The following is a 14,893-nucleotide window of genomic DNA, read 5'->3' on the forward strand; positions in this document are numbered from 1 at the left end:
TTTAACCCAATATACCAATATATGGACGCCGAGAGTCTTGCGGTCTGCACCTCACATGCCAAATCCACGGCGAGCGTTGTTGCACATGCGTCCCGTGAGTTTGTCTCATTCCGGGGGTAGCGACTCGAAGGTGAACTCCAATGTGATGTAAATTGTACCTCTCCTGATAATGTGTCTCTTATTCTTTCTCTTCCCCTCAAACTGGCCAACTTTTCAGTGGTGAAAAAGCCGAATGTTTTGCTCAACAAATGTGATGCCTAACTTTTCAGCAGTTTCAAATACTGGTATATCATTTTGACTACCGCCGGGGGCCGCGATGTACTTAGCCCCTGACCGAGCCGCCCGATAAACATTGTCCGTGAAGGGAAACTTTCGCAGCATATTAGTTAGACTGGACCTAGTATGGCAGATTCGAAGAAAACTCACAAAAGCGTCGCTAGACACAGCCACATCTGTAAGCGTTGCCAGCCAGCCCTCGCGCTCCTTGGTCGAAAAAGCCTCCGGAACTACCTCAAAAACCTCTTCGAATGCCTCACGTTCAGGGCCATCTTTAGGTAGCTGACCGCCAACAAGGAGATCAATAGCGTTGCTCTTCGCAGGGCGCTTTGTGCCTTTCTTCCACCGAATGCCAAGCACGCGTGGATGAAACCGCAACCACCAGTTGTCGGCCTTGTCACCTGCCAATCGCGTGCAGTGGATCCGAGACTGTTGGCCTGCACCCAAACCAATCACCTGTCCCCGAGCTGCATAGCAGACTGAGTTGCTCTGGGTGTACTTTAAGGCAATTGTGGCTATCGTGAGGTCGCGTAGGGCTGCATCAGACAGCGGGCCGGCCGCATCCTTTGGTGTGATGATGGTGTTAAAGGACTTGGGCGAGACAAGGATGTCGTTGCGGTGTTGAGCCAAAGTTACACCGAAGACTGTGCGCGTTTCGCGGCCGGTGGGCACGTACTCTGGGTCGATTTGCAAGACCAGGTAACGACCACCTTTTTTCTTTTTGAGGATGGCCAGAGCGTCTGGTTCGTAACCGGGGGCGATGACACCGTCCGATACCTCCTTGCCAATAATGGTGGCTGTAGGAACATCAACAACATCACTAAGGGCGATCAGGTCACCAAAACTGCTCATGCGGTCGGCACCGCGAGCGCGTGCATAAGCCTGGGCAAGAGCAGATGTCTCGATGCCCAGAATATCATCAACCATGTAGACTTTCCTCTCGTCGGCAGAAAGCGGGGTACCGATGGCAGCACCTGCTGGCGAGACGTGCTTGAAGGAGGCTGCGGCAGGAAGGCCAAGCGCAGCCTTGAGCTCCTTCACCAGCGGCCAAGCATTGAGGGCATCGAGCAAATTGATGTAGCCGGGTGACCCGCTAAGCACAGTGAAAGGCAGGCGCCCCTCCTTGACGTAGGCGGCGGCAGGCTTCTGGTGTGGGTTGGCACCATACCGTAACGAGAGGTATCGAGAGCCATCACCAGCATACTGCTTGCGGAAAAAATCGGAGATTGCAGCATCGTAGTCAGCAGTGTGCTCGAAAGCCTTTAGGGCGTATAGCTTGCGGCTAGATTCTTTGATCTCGCCGGCCTCAAGCTCGTTGATAAACTCGGCGTAGTCAGCTGGGTCACTGAGGATTGTCACTCTGGTGTGGTTCTTGGCAGCAGCGCGAATAAGGGTGACACCACCGATGTCGATTTCCTCCACAGCCTCGGGAACCGTCACGTTGATTTTTGAGACAGTGTCCTTGAAGGGATAGAGGTTGCAGATTACATAGTCAACTTTCTCGATGTTCTGCTCGGCAAGATCCTTTTCGTCAGAAGCAAGGTCGCGTGCTAGGATGCCTGCATGTACGGCAGGATGCAGCGTCTTGACGCGGCCAGCCAGCATCTCAGGAGCTTTAGTGATGGCAGAGATGTCCCTGTAAAAGGAGCACCCCAAAATTAGCAGGCTTGCAGGGGATGTCTAATCAGGAAAGGGGACATACTCAACCGGAAACCCTGACTCACGAATCATCTTTGATGTTCCTCCAGATGCCAGGATGCGGACATTGTTCTTAATTAGCCCCTTGGCCAGGTCCAAAAGACCTGTCTTGTCATAGACAGAAAGAATGGCTATGCGTTGTTGGCCCGCCATTGCTATTCCTTTTTTATTGTCGAAGCTGCGATCTGATTAACCGAGAAGTTGGAGGTCCCAAACAGCACCTGGTATAGTAGACCGGCTTTCAGACGTCGGATGGCTAACACGAAACTGAAGAGATTTTTTCCTTCACATTGTTAACTCTTTTTGTACTGGTGATATTTTAACCGATGAGGGGTATTCATAGCCACTGACGTAACAACGTCCCAGGCGGGGCAGAGATAGCATAAGGCGCTAGGGCGACATCAACCCGCCTTCGTTACGGTGGCGATACTGTAGCATATACCCTCTGCTCCCTCCTGACACATTTGTCAGGCAAACGTTTTTGTGGAGTAGCTTAGATGTCTGAATCCAAATTCTCAACATGATATCAAATATTTTCTCCAAAATTATTTACTCCAAATCGCTTGTATCACCCTGGCTGGTGAAACCCTGAATCTGTTTTGACGGCTCCTAAGCTCACAGAAGCGGCTTATTAAGCCATGGCTACCAGCGTGACGCAAATTTGTTCCAGCTACTCATCACGGTTGAGGCGGTCTTTGCTTTTTTACTGATCTCACTTTTGTCAGCTAGGCGCTCTTCAAGCACGAAACGTCAGTAAGCAAAGCAGTGGATACGCGCGAAACCATCTTATATTTTACCTACTGGGCGGTGGTCAGCACACGATGCCGGCCGGTGCCATCATCTTCCATGTGTAATATGCCCGCGTAGACAATATTGACCCAGGCCGAATCCTTCACTTTGGCCGCATCGATGCCGACGTGGGTCTCGCCTAATTTGAGGTCGGTCGGGCCGAAGAGCATGTTGACACTGATAAACGCCTGCTGTATTCAAGACTGCACACTGCTGGCCTTGTGCTGGGTGCCGCAGTGCGATACTTGCCTGCAGCCAGAGTGGATGGCTTCGGCGAGTTGAAGGTGTCGCATTACCTAGATTCTGCAGCATGTGATTTTTGGGCGCGCACTGGGGGCCGCTGGCAAAAGCCTAACCAAAGAAGTTGAGGACGACTACATCGCCCGCGCGATGCCTGTCGAAATCGAATGATGGGACGATGCTAACGAGAACTTTTGGCGCAATGGTTTTGAGCGGTTCGTCCCAAACAAGCCCCCGTCTGGGTCAGCGCCGGGCGGAAAGCTACGTTTGGTCAAGATTTTGGTGCCGAGGTCTACCGTGTGGTGGAAGACACGTTGAGACAGCAGACTTGTGTGGCACCACTACAGTCACCAAGGTCTCGCGGAGCAAGGGCATATCAAGGATCTCGTATGCTCTCCAGTAAATGGTGCCACACTGGCAATACGAAATAGCGAGCAATATATGATGGATAGCAGTAACGAGTGTTCCGTACGGAGTACACTCCTGAGGTAAGAAATACTTCCAGTACAGTCATTATGTGCGTAACGCCTGGTTCATACTATTCAGTTAATACAAGCAAATGACCGCTACCATCTCGGTCCCATCCCAGGTCGGCCTACAGCACTGATACGAAGTCTTTTTTTTCGTGGGAGAGGTAACTGTGCTTCGAGTGGAGAGTCCGGACGAGGAATTCCAGGCAGACCCTCATCTGTGCCGCTGCTTCGATCAAGAAGAATTTCGCCGCGTTCATCCAAAATGTGGACATCAATGCTGTCATCCAAGGAGTGTAAGGGGCCGTGAAATTGCATATCATCGAAAACCTGCCGATGAGGCTTGGTGCCATGCCGACCACCAGCCATGGATGCGCGCAGGGCTCGGTTCTCGTGATGATCGGTAGCAGGTGGACCAATTGGCGACGGGTCAGCTGGTGTATAAAACAGATACGAATCAGAGCTCTCAACGCTTCCGCTACACCCATCATCAAGCTCCATCGAATAGTTCATAGAGCTTTGTTCGCCGTCAAAGATGTGAACAGACTGGCCCCCGACGGTACTGCCACCTTCAAAGTGCAAGGGGAGGTCCCTGGAACTAGCGGAACTTCGATCTGCTGATTTTAGCCGCACTGCTTGTAGCTCAAATGTCGAGTTGCTACTGCAGCGGCGAGGTGGCCGCGGTACGGCCAGTTCCTGCTCCTGACTTTTTTCATACTGGGATATGATAGCTTCCCGCATCGTCATTTTCTTCCGTCGCAGCGCTTCCAGGAGAAGTTCCTCTTGTCGAGTCACAGTCATGACGTGACGATAAGTGCTACTGCCACTTCGGCTAGAGCCAACAGTGCCAAAACTGTGGCCCGAATACACAGAACCTTGATCAAAGTCTGGTCGCAGGCAAAACTCAACACTCGTTGGTGAAAGAGGCGGTGTCATCTGGTCAGATGGCAAGTTGCCATCTTGTGTTGAAGGCGGTGTGCAAGAAGCACCCTGTGCGGGAACCAAAGTGATAGCCCGAGCCTCTTGGACGGTGTAGCTGGGCGGGACCAGGGAGCTGGTGGTGTTGCTAGACGAAGCCGAGGCCCTGGATGTGTGCGAAGAGGAACGAAGGGAAACGGCAGTATGTTTCGCAGTGTGGGCTGTAGAGACCGAAGCAGCACTTGGGCATGGTGGCTTGGCGGCCCGTGGCTGTCTATCCGCAGACGGAGATGATTTTACTGAGAGAAATGACATATGGCTGTTTTGACCACACGATACAGGCTCTGTGCTTCTAGGTCGGCTCCTCCATTTCTTCGCGAAAGATGCGCTGCGAGAATTCAGAGATTGGTGATCGTCCGAAGCCTGAGTGTCCTTTTTTGTTGGCAGCGACTTTCTGATAGCGGGAACGAAGACCTTTTTTTTACTTAGAAAGCCATCCTCTGAATCAGATGAAAGAGAAAGGACACTGGTTTGTTGAAGGTCGGCATCTAACAGACTCCGCGACGTCTGCCTAGAAGCTTTTGAAGTCCGGGTCTGGCGGCTCGAGACACTTTCTGAACAATCAACCGGCGAGTAGAGACCCGGTACGCCATCCTTATCTGTTCTTGGTATCGATACAAGATTTGGCATTGCCATGTCCCTGGCAGAAGACGTGAAACTGATTTTTTTTGGAAGTTGGAAAGCATAGTCAATTTGGGATATAGCCGCTTTTCTGAGCCAGTCCTTTTCCAAGGGCCGTTCTTCAGGCATGATTTCCGGCATATCCGAAACGGAGATGTGCTCCTGTGCAATAGTATCCCGGATAGACATCTGCTCGTAATGTTCGTAGAGGTTTTGCAGCCCGCCGGCCTCCTGTTCAGACATGCCCTGGTGTTTCGGTTGCCCGCACTTGAAACCTAGGTGATTGGTGGGATCGCGGCGTACTAAGCCTTTGCTGGGCCGTTTCTGTAGCTTCTTCTCGTTGCGATAGTCATCAATGTGTCTAGGCGCGTACTCCAGACGAGAGCTAGATAGAAATGAAGGGGATCGGGTCACCACATCGGGCCCCAACACGAACCCCCGCTCGGATGACGATACAGCTAATACCGGATTCGATGGCTTCTGGCGCGGAAAAAGGTTCGACAGGTCGAGCTTAGGCGGCCTTGACTTTTGCTTGTCGTCGTTGGCAATAGTGCCACTAATATCGAGAAGATCACTAGCCTTTTGCGGTAGCCCCTTTGCCATAGCAGAGCTCGATGTCTGCTGTGAAATGATCAGAGGGACTTTGGACTTGTCATAATAGGAGGTGATGGTGGAGCTCGACTGTTGCCGACGAAGACTGGAAGCATCTGTAGTAGACCGCTCATCAGGTGTATTTCTGGCGATGTCGCCAAACCAAGGATCTTTTTTATTTCTTGGCAAAACACCAGACTCCTCATCAAATAAAGGCTGACAGTACGTCGTGCTGTTGACAACCCTATTTTCGACCAAGCTTGACAAGGCTCTGTCGAGGACACTGTCGTCTTGGTCGACACTGCTCTCAGAGAGGGATATACTGATACAGGAATCCGACCTGGCGTCCCAATTTCTCGCAGCATCAGCTTCTTGGCTTGCATAGGCATCAACGTTTATCTCAGCTGTTCCCAGAAATTTCTGGACCTTGTTCAGCGGAGGCGAAATGACTGAAGCTGCCGCTTGTTTCTGCCTCCGCCTCGGTACAGGGAAACTAAACCGAGGCATGGCTCTGAAAATATACAAGAAGGCGGGAAAGGCCTACAGCCCCTTTGCCGTTTCCTCTCACTAAAGGCGTCGACGGAAGGGTCCTAAGAGCTCGTAAAATATATCAGGCGACCAGTCCGTATGCCGTTATCAAAGCCACGAAAAATGGCGATTAGCCGATCAATGTTTGTCTTGGCCACCCACAGATCACAGAGGCCGGGCAGATGATGGTCAGGCTGCGAAGCTCAAGTTTCTGGTCGACCGGTAACTATGCGGTAGCGCTACAAACACGATTGGCAATGTGAGGCCCGGTCAGATTTCCATGTCGTCTCAGGCTTGACGGGTCAGAGCTGGTTTTGGTTGCGCATCGTTGTAAGAGAAGTGCGTCGTGGGCAGAAAGACACGGACACTATGCGATTGCCGAGAACGTATCTTACGAGGACGTGCTCATACGAGTACGGAGTACTCGCAGCACAATATTTTAGCGATGCGGTGTGTCGGTTAGTAGGGGCTGGAAGGGGTCTTGAAATGTAATTAAAAAGAAATTGGGCACACGATAGACGAGGCGGAGGAGAGACTGGAGGTGGAGAGACGGCCGGTCGTAAAGCCCAGCAGGCGAAGCAAGAAATATCCGAGACACGTGCTCTCCACAGCCGGAGACGCAAACCAAATCGGCACGACAAGAGAGGACAGAAATGAGAGAGGGGAAGATACTTTTCTGCGTTACATGCAAGAATGAGAACAGCGACTCGCTAATATTCTATTCGAATATTCTCTCCTCATGTGGGCATTCTCCACCGACATAGCATCAGCTTCCTTCCCGTGACCCATCTCGGCCACGCGACCCAGTATAAAAAGGGGACTCATCAATACGGGACATGGGGGACAGAAAGGTAATCTCTACGGGGTACGGCCATAAATGCTTTGCTGATGATTTGTTGCGTGGGTGGCATCCGGAGGACCCACAAAAGCTTGGCCCCTGGCAGTCTGCAAGCCACCCCGGAGAGCCGCTACGACGTAAACTGTCAGGCTTAAGATACGATGTGTACTATACTCCGTATGGAACATGTGAGCACCTAATTGATGCATAGTGCGCATACAAGCGATGCGCTGCTGTAATCGTACGGAGTACTCGTATACCAGTGTGCCAATATAACGTGTGGGACCGGTTAGAAACATACGCTACGCGACATTTTTACTACCATGTAAGATACTTACATAGTACAAGGTTTCTTACGTACGAATGGTTTTCGCACGCCACGTCTTAGCGTTGCTTTACGTACTCGTACTCCGTACATACCGTTTACGGATAGGTCGAGCGTTGCATTTCTTATCTTACCACTATTTTTGAATCGAATTTAGGGGACGTATCTTACGTGTGATAGTACGACGTACTCCGTACGGAGTAAGTCGCAAAGATCAGGTAGCAGGCATTGCGACAGCCAGAGCCCTTAATCATGGGGAGCAATAGCCACTACGACGTAAATCCACTAAATTATAGCTGGGGGCCTACTCCGTACAGAAACCTTCCCAAAAACAGAATAGGGTTCAAGTGGGATACGAGCACGGAGTTGGAAACGGATTAATAGCCAGTGGGTCCATGAAATCAATGCCATATTCTCATTCGTATCTTACAAGGTAATATTACATTCACAGCACTCCGTAAGATACTAACGGAGTACGGAGTAAGATACATAATTGCACGAAGCACACCCCATAATACAGCCAATGCAAATCGCAGCAAGGAACCGGGTTTGGCAAGCAATCCGGTATGGTTTTCTGCTCTCATTTGCCGTCCGCATAACCCCGAGAACAAGCCAGTCAATGCTAGCTGTACAATCTTAAGTTGGCGTCCAGAATAACAAATGCATTAGGGTCTTTGACAGCTCTCGTGGCATCAGTCTAGCTACATATTTCAATCAGCCAAAAGGACGAGGCAGCCGGATAAGCTACGAGGTGTACTCCGTACGGAGTCCAGATATAAACTTTTCCAGGACTACTGCAACCAAGCTGATTTACTTGATCCAGCAGAAAGTAGTATATGACTGCATGGTTTCATGTTGTGCTGTTGCTTAGAAGACAAATAAAGAATCTGAAAATCTAGTGGCATTGCCCGAATGTTCTTTGGAGTATCCCCAGAATCAGTGTCACGCTTACATTACTAGTGCTTTGCAGATATACGGACAAAACATAGGTAACGCTGCCGTAAGGCTGAGTAGAGGGGGATTCCTCTTGATTACGGAGTATGCCTGTGCAATAACGTAGCGCTAAGGAGCACATACTGCTGACCTGTAGCCACGAATACATATCTTACATATGTACCAACCGTACAGAGTAAACAGCAAGATATGAGATAGCAACCACTCCGTAAATGAAATGGCTTATCTTATCTATTACTTAAGTATTCTCCCCACAAGAGGGCTGAGACAATATGGGAAAGAAGAAAAAGGGAGGGAAAAAAGTGTGAAGCAGTTGCCGAATGGGAGGCGCGCAAGTCGCCACAGCTACTCCGTAGATAAACTGCACCGTAATCGCGCTCTGATACGGAGTACTGAGTGGCACTTCCGACACTCTTTCTGTCTGTGTTCGTGAAATAGATGGTAACGTATCATTAACAGATATATGTTCAAGGGTTGGGTTTGCAATTGGTTCAATGGCTTCCTTGTCCAAAGGCTCTCTCGTGTCTAAGATGCGTCCATTCTCGGTAGTTAATATAATCAGTATATATCTTGTGTATAACATATCCAGATTTGCTAGACGTTTTGAATGTTATTACCATTGTTTGGTGGGTGGTAGACAGTTGGGCGTCAGGCGAGGAGTTACTCATATCTTACATTTTTTGGTTGGCGTTCCCGACGTTGCCGACCGCGACAAGCTAGGCCGAATAGCGGACCTCCCGAAAAGTCGATGACGGCATACGTATATACGCCGCCCTGAACTTTCATTCTTTATCTTCTCTTCCTTGATCACTTTTTTTTGTTTCTCGATTTTTCTACCCAAGATCTGCTGGCGAGCCCTTTTCCCTCGTGAGCTTACCACCTTTCTAGTCAAGCTTGTCAATTCGCTCATTCCCGTCATTGTATGCATTTCAAGCTGACTCAGCGTTGCTTTACTCTGATACTGTTTACAGCGATAATCGTTGCAACCTTCGCAACAAAGCCCAAGCGCGCGCTTTAAGAGCAGTTTCTCTCCCATACGAAGCCATTGGCGACAATTGGCTGGACCATGGCGGCTCTTTCAAACAAAACACCTGATTTCACGACGAGCGACTATGTCAAGTTCTTTGGAGCGGGTGCCCTCGCCGCGACGCTGACACATGGTGTATGAAATGGCCGAAACCCCTGCCCTTGCTTGACCCACTCTGCTCGCTTCCTAACTCAATATACATAGGCGGCAACACCTATCGATGTCGTCAAGACCCGCATACAAGTTGACGATGCCATGAAGGGTCTCAACATGGTCCAGGCCGCCCGCCGCATTGCAGCTGGCGAGGGTGCAGCTGCTCTGCTGACGGGATTTGGTCCCACTGCTGTTGGCTACCTGATCCAGGGTGGAGGAAAGTTCTTCGGATATGAGTATTTCAAGAAGCGTTACATCGATCTCGCCGGTGGGCTTGACCATGCTACCAACCACCGCACGGCCATCTACCTGGGCTCCAGTGCCAGTGCAGAATTCTTCGCCGATATTGCTCTGTGTCCCCTCGAAGCAACACGCATTCGCCTCGTGTCGCAACGTGGCTTTGCCACCGGCCTTGCCTCAGGCTTCATTCGCCTCGCTCGCGAAGAGGGTCTACGTGGCTTCTATTCCGGCTTCGTTCCGCTACTGTTCAAGCAGGTTCCGTACGCCATCGGCCAGTTCTCTGTGCACGAAGCCGCCAATGAGGGCATCTATCGTGCAATGGGAGCGGAGCGCAAGGCCCGGTTAACTCATTTGCAGTCCACTGGTGTCGAGTTGACGTCTGGTGTCATTGCCGGTGTGGCTGCAGCGGTACTGTCACATCCAGCTGATACTCTCCTTTCCGCCATGAACAAGGGTGCTGGCGATCCCAAACAAGGTGTTCTCAGCCGCATGTTCACTCTTGCCGGTGAATTTGGACCCAAGCGCCTATTGCTCACTGGGCTAGGGCCGCGTGTCTTTATGACGTGCGGCCTGGTGGCGGGACAGTTTGTCATTTATGCACAATGCAAGGCGCTGGTGGGCGCACCGCCAAGCATTGAGATTCACAAAGAAGAGAAGCTGGGAAAATAGACAGTTGGTATAGACACAGACATTTAAATAGGTGGATACCGAGTTGATATTGCTACATATCAAATTTGTCCCAATACAACTCTTATGACTTAGTTGAAATGGGCGATCAGTTCCTGATTACATACATTTGCATGTTATCAAGGAAAAAGAACTTCCAATCATGTCAGTAATTGCTACGTCACTCGGACGAGAGTTTGATTGACTTACGCATGCACCTGCTCCCGCATGTTATGAAAATGATACATTTGCTAAATTGTGAGTTCCAAACAGCTACCTTAACGTTTTTCTCTGACAGGCACAGGACGTTTACAGAGTACAGCAAGACAAATATATGACTTACTGATGTAGCCTCTCAGATTGCTAGTTCAAGCCAGTGAATGCATTTGCCACTCCCAGTGTCATGCATTTATCCCCACATAGAAATGTATATAAAGGCCCAGAGGGTTTCCATAGCTCGTAGCAGTATATAGTGTAGTGTTTCTTACGCTGTCCGTAATTACAACCCCGCCGGTTTTGAGCAGAGTTCAACAAACACGTTCCAATACAATTTTACAATCAAAATGTCACGCAAGGACGGCTACGACCATCCCAGGCCAGCTGGTCCTGTCCCTCCTCCAAAGCCTGATGGAAAATAGTTGGGCGAGTGCCGAGTTCTGTGTTTGCCTCCTTGAAGACATCACATAAGATATTGATATCGTATTGAGTCAGGTTTTTCAATGACAAAGTTGTGATTCATGCTCGAAAATAACTCATAAGAATAACGTGTGATAATCCGCAGTAACCCATTTATCTGCTTCCATCTAAAAATGTAGGCTTGAGCATCCTGCCGCTATAAGATCTCACAATAACGGTATCCTCTGTAGTAAAATGAATACGATCCAGACGCTTCGTGTGCAGCACTCAGTATGAACCGTTAGTGTCTCACTTAAAGTTTGTAGACCTTATAATACATATGTTTGGACGGGTAGTTAACCTGAACAGAGTTTACAATAGTACAGCAATGGTGCGGAGATGTGCCAACCAAACGGCACCTTGTACTTAGAGGAAAACAATAGGAAAGACAAGTGTCATGATTTGATGGTCCGGTTTTCTGAAATATTGACCATCCTTCAGATTGTGAACACTTCCGGCCTAGTGCCAGAGCCGGGTGACAGCTCCCAATATTTCTTCAAAAAAAGAAGTATGTGACTACCAGTACACAAAAACCTCAACTTATGCCAATTCCTTGTAAGCTACTCCCCATTCTGCGCTGCAGGAACGCCTGAACTATCAATAAGAAGCCCTGCGACAAGAAAGGACAGGACGATACAGATGTAGAGAAAGCTTCCCAAATAGACAGTATATTCTTAGTGCTGTTGTCAAGAACGTTCGTGAGTGTTGTGAATCTCTGAGGGCACTCATGAATAAATTGCTAAACTCACCGAGCAGGAGCTGCAAGAACAGGCTTCGCAAGAGCCGGAGCAGCTAGAGGCGCACGAAGAGCAGGAGCTGGAGAGTTAGTATTATAATACCTCAGATAATGATTCGTAAAGCCACTTACCAAGGAGACATTTCAAAAAATATAGTTGAAGAGGAGCGAAACTGCAAGCTTCTGTAGTCGTCAGGGTGCTTTGGCTAAGAATTAATTGTCTGGAGATTATAATGGTGAAGGAAAAGATATGAAATACCTCAAAACTACTCCATACGAGCTGCGGAGTCGGTATTATATACACTATGGGGCTCTGGGAGAGTACCCGTAGACAGTCAGAGGTGGTACCACACCTTTACTACGTACATGGGAGCAAAAGCCGGTCATACGACATAAGACGTGATAAGTAAGACACGGAAGCGAGCGTGGGGCTTTGTTCTCGGCGACAAGTTGGGCATCGGCGTGTGACTGTTAGCGTTAGTGGGTGCAATATTATTTGAGCTACTGACCTGTTGGTACGAGGAGCCTTCATGTTCGTCAAGCGGTCATTGAAATAAAGGAAGGGGGGTATATTTGGTTCTATGATTTCGAAAGCAACCTGTGACGTGAAGCCTATGGATTAGATAGTCAGGCCACGTAAATCATCAGTCGACCAGATTGTAATCCCACGAAGGCAAAGTTTCGAAAGCTCAAAGATTTTTTTACCACTATTGATTTGAGAACAATTACATCATGAGTGAAATAAGAAGGATAGGGCACTTACCGAAGGAATATGGACGTGCACTGCATGAACTACATCACAGCATGTGAAGGTAGGGTTGCTATAACCGGACCTCAATGATATCATTGGTTGATAAACATGACCATGTTGCGGCACTGGCGGCAGATTGTTTATGATTCCGCACTCACGGCAGCTGCATACTTGCTTTGTTGGCCGACAGTGTCGGCGTTGTGAGCGCCAAGCGCGGTTGCCTGAAGAAACGTTGCATCTTTGGCTAATCCAAAGCTGGTATTACTTAGATGTAACCAAAACTCCTAGTGAAGTGAGAGGGTGAGAGCGTGGGAGGGCAGCTTGGGAAACAGCACGGGATAGCACAACGAAAAAGAGAACCCATAACGTAAAGTCATGTTTGAGATTCGCCGTGTGAGAGACAGTATATGCTAGGAGAAATACTTGCAAGGGCAATAGTGATATCGACACTTCCTCAGACGTGGCACCTGATCTGATAGAAATAAAGGAGTGACTATAATTGATTGCCGCTTTTAGCAGGAAAACTGCTTTTGATGCCTAAATAACTTCTAGCTGGTATACTCTACTCCCTGTTCCTTTCACTATCCTTCACTAGAAGCGTAATTAGGACATGAAATGCGGCGGGAAACCTGCAGGGACGTCTGAGGGATAGAAAAAGGAAGACCGAGGCAAAAAACCAATTGTGTGGGGGGCACAGCTTGGTACGATAATTGTATGAATTGGGAATATGGGAAAGGATTGAGCGAAGTGTGTGAAATAAAAACAGCCAGAATTGTAGATTCAGTAACGCATCGGTCGAAAGGCGATAAAGGACTGGGTGACGCTAATAATGGACGACGATTATGGAGAAGCCCTATGGAAGTGATTGGATATACCAACATAATTCCAGAGCAGAAACAGTGAAAAAGACACCAGAATGTTTCGAAATAACAGAACTTTAGTCAAATTAATTGAAAGCTGGGTGCTTGACTCCAACGATCAACTGATAAAGAAAACAACACAGAGAAAAGAAGATAGGCGTTGAGAGGGGGACTTCTGCAGTCACACCAAGAAAAGACGACGCAAAAATGGCAAAGCTAGATAGGTTTGCAGATTTTGCACGTTTCTTCCTCACTTTAATTTATATTGCTTGCTAGCCAGCACCGCTTCGCTGGTACTTTCGACATATGAGAACCTTGATGGCCCAGTTCAAGCTGTAGCGCAAATTATATGGATTGAGCGGAAAGGATGGCCAGCATAGGAGCAGGCACATTTCATTTATCTATGGTTCGGTCAAATGCCTATAACATTACGGCTGATGAGCACATCTGCCACGACATTTTCTTTGGCAAAAGTGCAACTTCCTGTGGCCTTGTAAGGTAATCCTTTTGTTTTTGATCCGAGCGAGAGAACGAAGAAAAGCACCACGTACTTACAACGACTAGGAAGGCTTTAGAATATGTGGCCGAGCATCTTAAAAAGCTACCCAATAACCACGACCGGGGGAGGGTTTCGCCCTTCCGCGGCGCGCTAGTGGGAAGAGTAGAATTGAGCGGCGGTGAGATCGACGAGGTCATGTTCAATTGTAAGGTACAGAATCCGCAGTTCTACTATGTACTTCGTACTACGTATGTAGCTTATGAGAAGATATTACGGAGTAAAACAGTCTATGAAGTCGCAATCTCAGTGGAGTGAGCTTTTGACAGAATTATAGTTTCTACAAAGTACTCCGTAAGATACGTCCTACCTATACTCCGTAGTGTACCCCTCTTTATTTAGCGTGATAGGTATGGCCGAGCTGTTCGGGGCCATGCCGTCCTCTTTTAGGTTTAATGCCTGCATCAGTCGGATCTTACTGTTCAAGAGGCGAAACCGATGAAAAGATATGGTAACTGGTATTCGTCAAGGGTGGGCCTCGTTGGTCAGAAATTCGTAGATTCACGCCATCAAATTAAGTCTAACCTTGGTCAGATTGATTTATCTCGAAGGAACCCTCCGTGAACTAACCAAAGAGGTTTTCCAAAGCGGTGGTAAGTAGTGGTGATGAACAATATCTTACATGGTAATATGCACCGAAGCCGCTGAGTTTTGCGGACGGAGATACTTAAAATAGGGAAATATCTTATTTTTAACAGACTTTCCTTCATGTTCTTTTCAAGTGTCTCTTCAAGTTTGGCTAGTCCTTTCTGACTGGCTCAAGCGGCTGTATCTACATGTCTTGCTGCGGCGTATTTAAATGGGCGAAGAATCTTGAAAATTGAGGTGCTGTGAGAAGAGAGATCGGTTTCAATGCCGGAGATCTTGAAAACAATACTCTATACCTGGGGACTATGCCTCGAAGCGTTAGTGCCTTGAAGA

At 48.7% G+C, this 14,893-nt stretch overlaps 3 protein-coding genes across 3 annotated transcripts; 1 reads left to right on the forward strand and 2 right to left on the reverse strand.

The window, feature by feature from the left end:
- Window positions 1–213: 213 nt before the first annotated feature.
- CMQ_5903 (phosphoribosylaminoimidazolecarboxamide formyltransferase imp cyclohydrolase) lies at window positions 214–2,127 on the reverse strand (the record flags this gene model as incomplete). Its single annotated transcript, XM_014316549.1, has 3 exons — window positions 214–369; window positions 427–1,912; window positions 1,979–2,127. The coding sequence occupies 3 exons, from the start codon at window positions 2,125–2,127 to the stop codon at window positions 214–216; spliced, it is 1,791 nt and encodes a 596-aa protein (XP_014172024.1).
- Window positions 2,128–3,569: 1,442 nt separating this feature from the next.
- Window positions 3,570–6,170, reverse strand: CMQ_5891 (uncharacterized protein; the record flags this gene model as incomplete). The annotated part of the gene is made up of 1 exon (XM_014316537.1): window positions 3,570–6,170. One exon carries the CDS (start codon window positions 6,168–6,170, stop codon window positions 3,570–3,572), a length of 2,601 nt encoding a protein of 866 aa, XP_014172012.1.
- A 3,204-nt stretch (window positions 6,171–9,374) lies between these two features.
- Window positions 9,375–10,397, forward strand: CMQ_5926 (mitochondrial phosphate carrier protein; the record flags this gene model as incomplete). The annotated part of the gene is made up of 2 exons (XM_014316572.1): window positions 9,375–9,470; window positions 9,540–10,397. The coding sequence occupies 2 exons, from the start codon at window positions 9,375–9,377 to the stop codon at window positions 10,395–10,397; spliced, it is 954 nt and encodes a 317-aa protein (XP_014172047.1).
- Between the last annotated feature and the right edge of the window lie 4,496 nt (window positions 10,398–14,893).

This window comes from Grosmannia clavigera (genome assembly GCF_000143105.1).
Source record: "Grosmannia clavigera kw1407 unplaced genomic scaffold GCSC_146, whole genome shotgun sequence".
Lineage (NCBI taxonomy): Eukaryota > Fungi > Ascomycota > Sordariomycetes > Ophiostomatales > Ophiostomataceae > Leptographium > Leptographium clavigerum.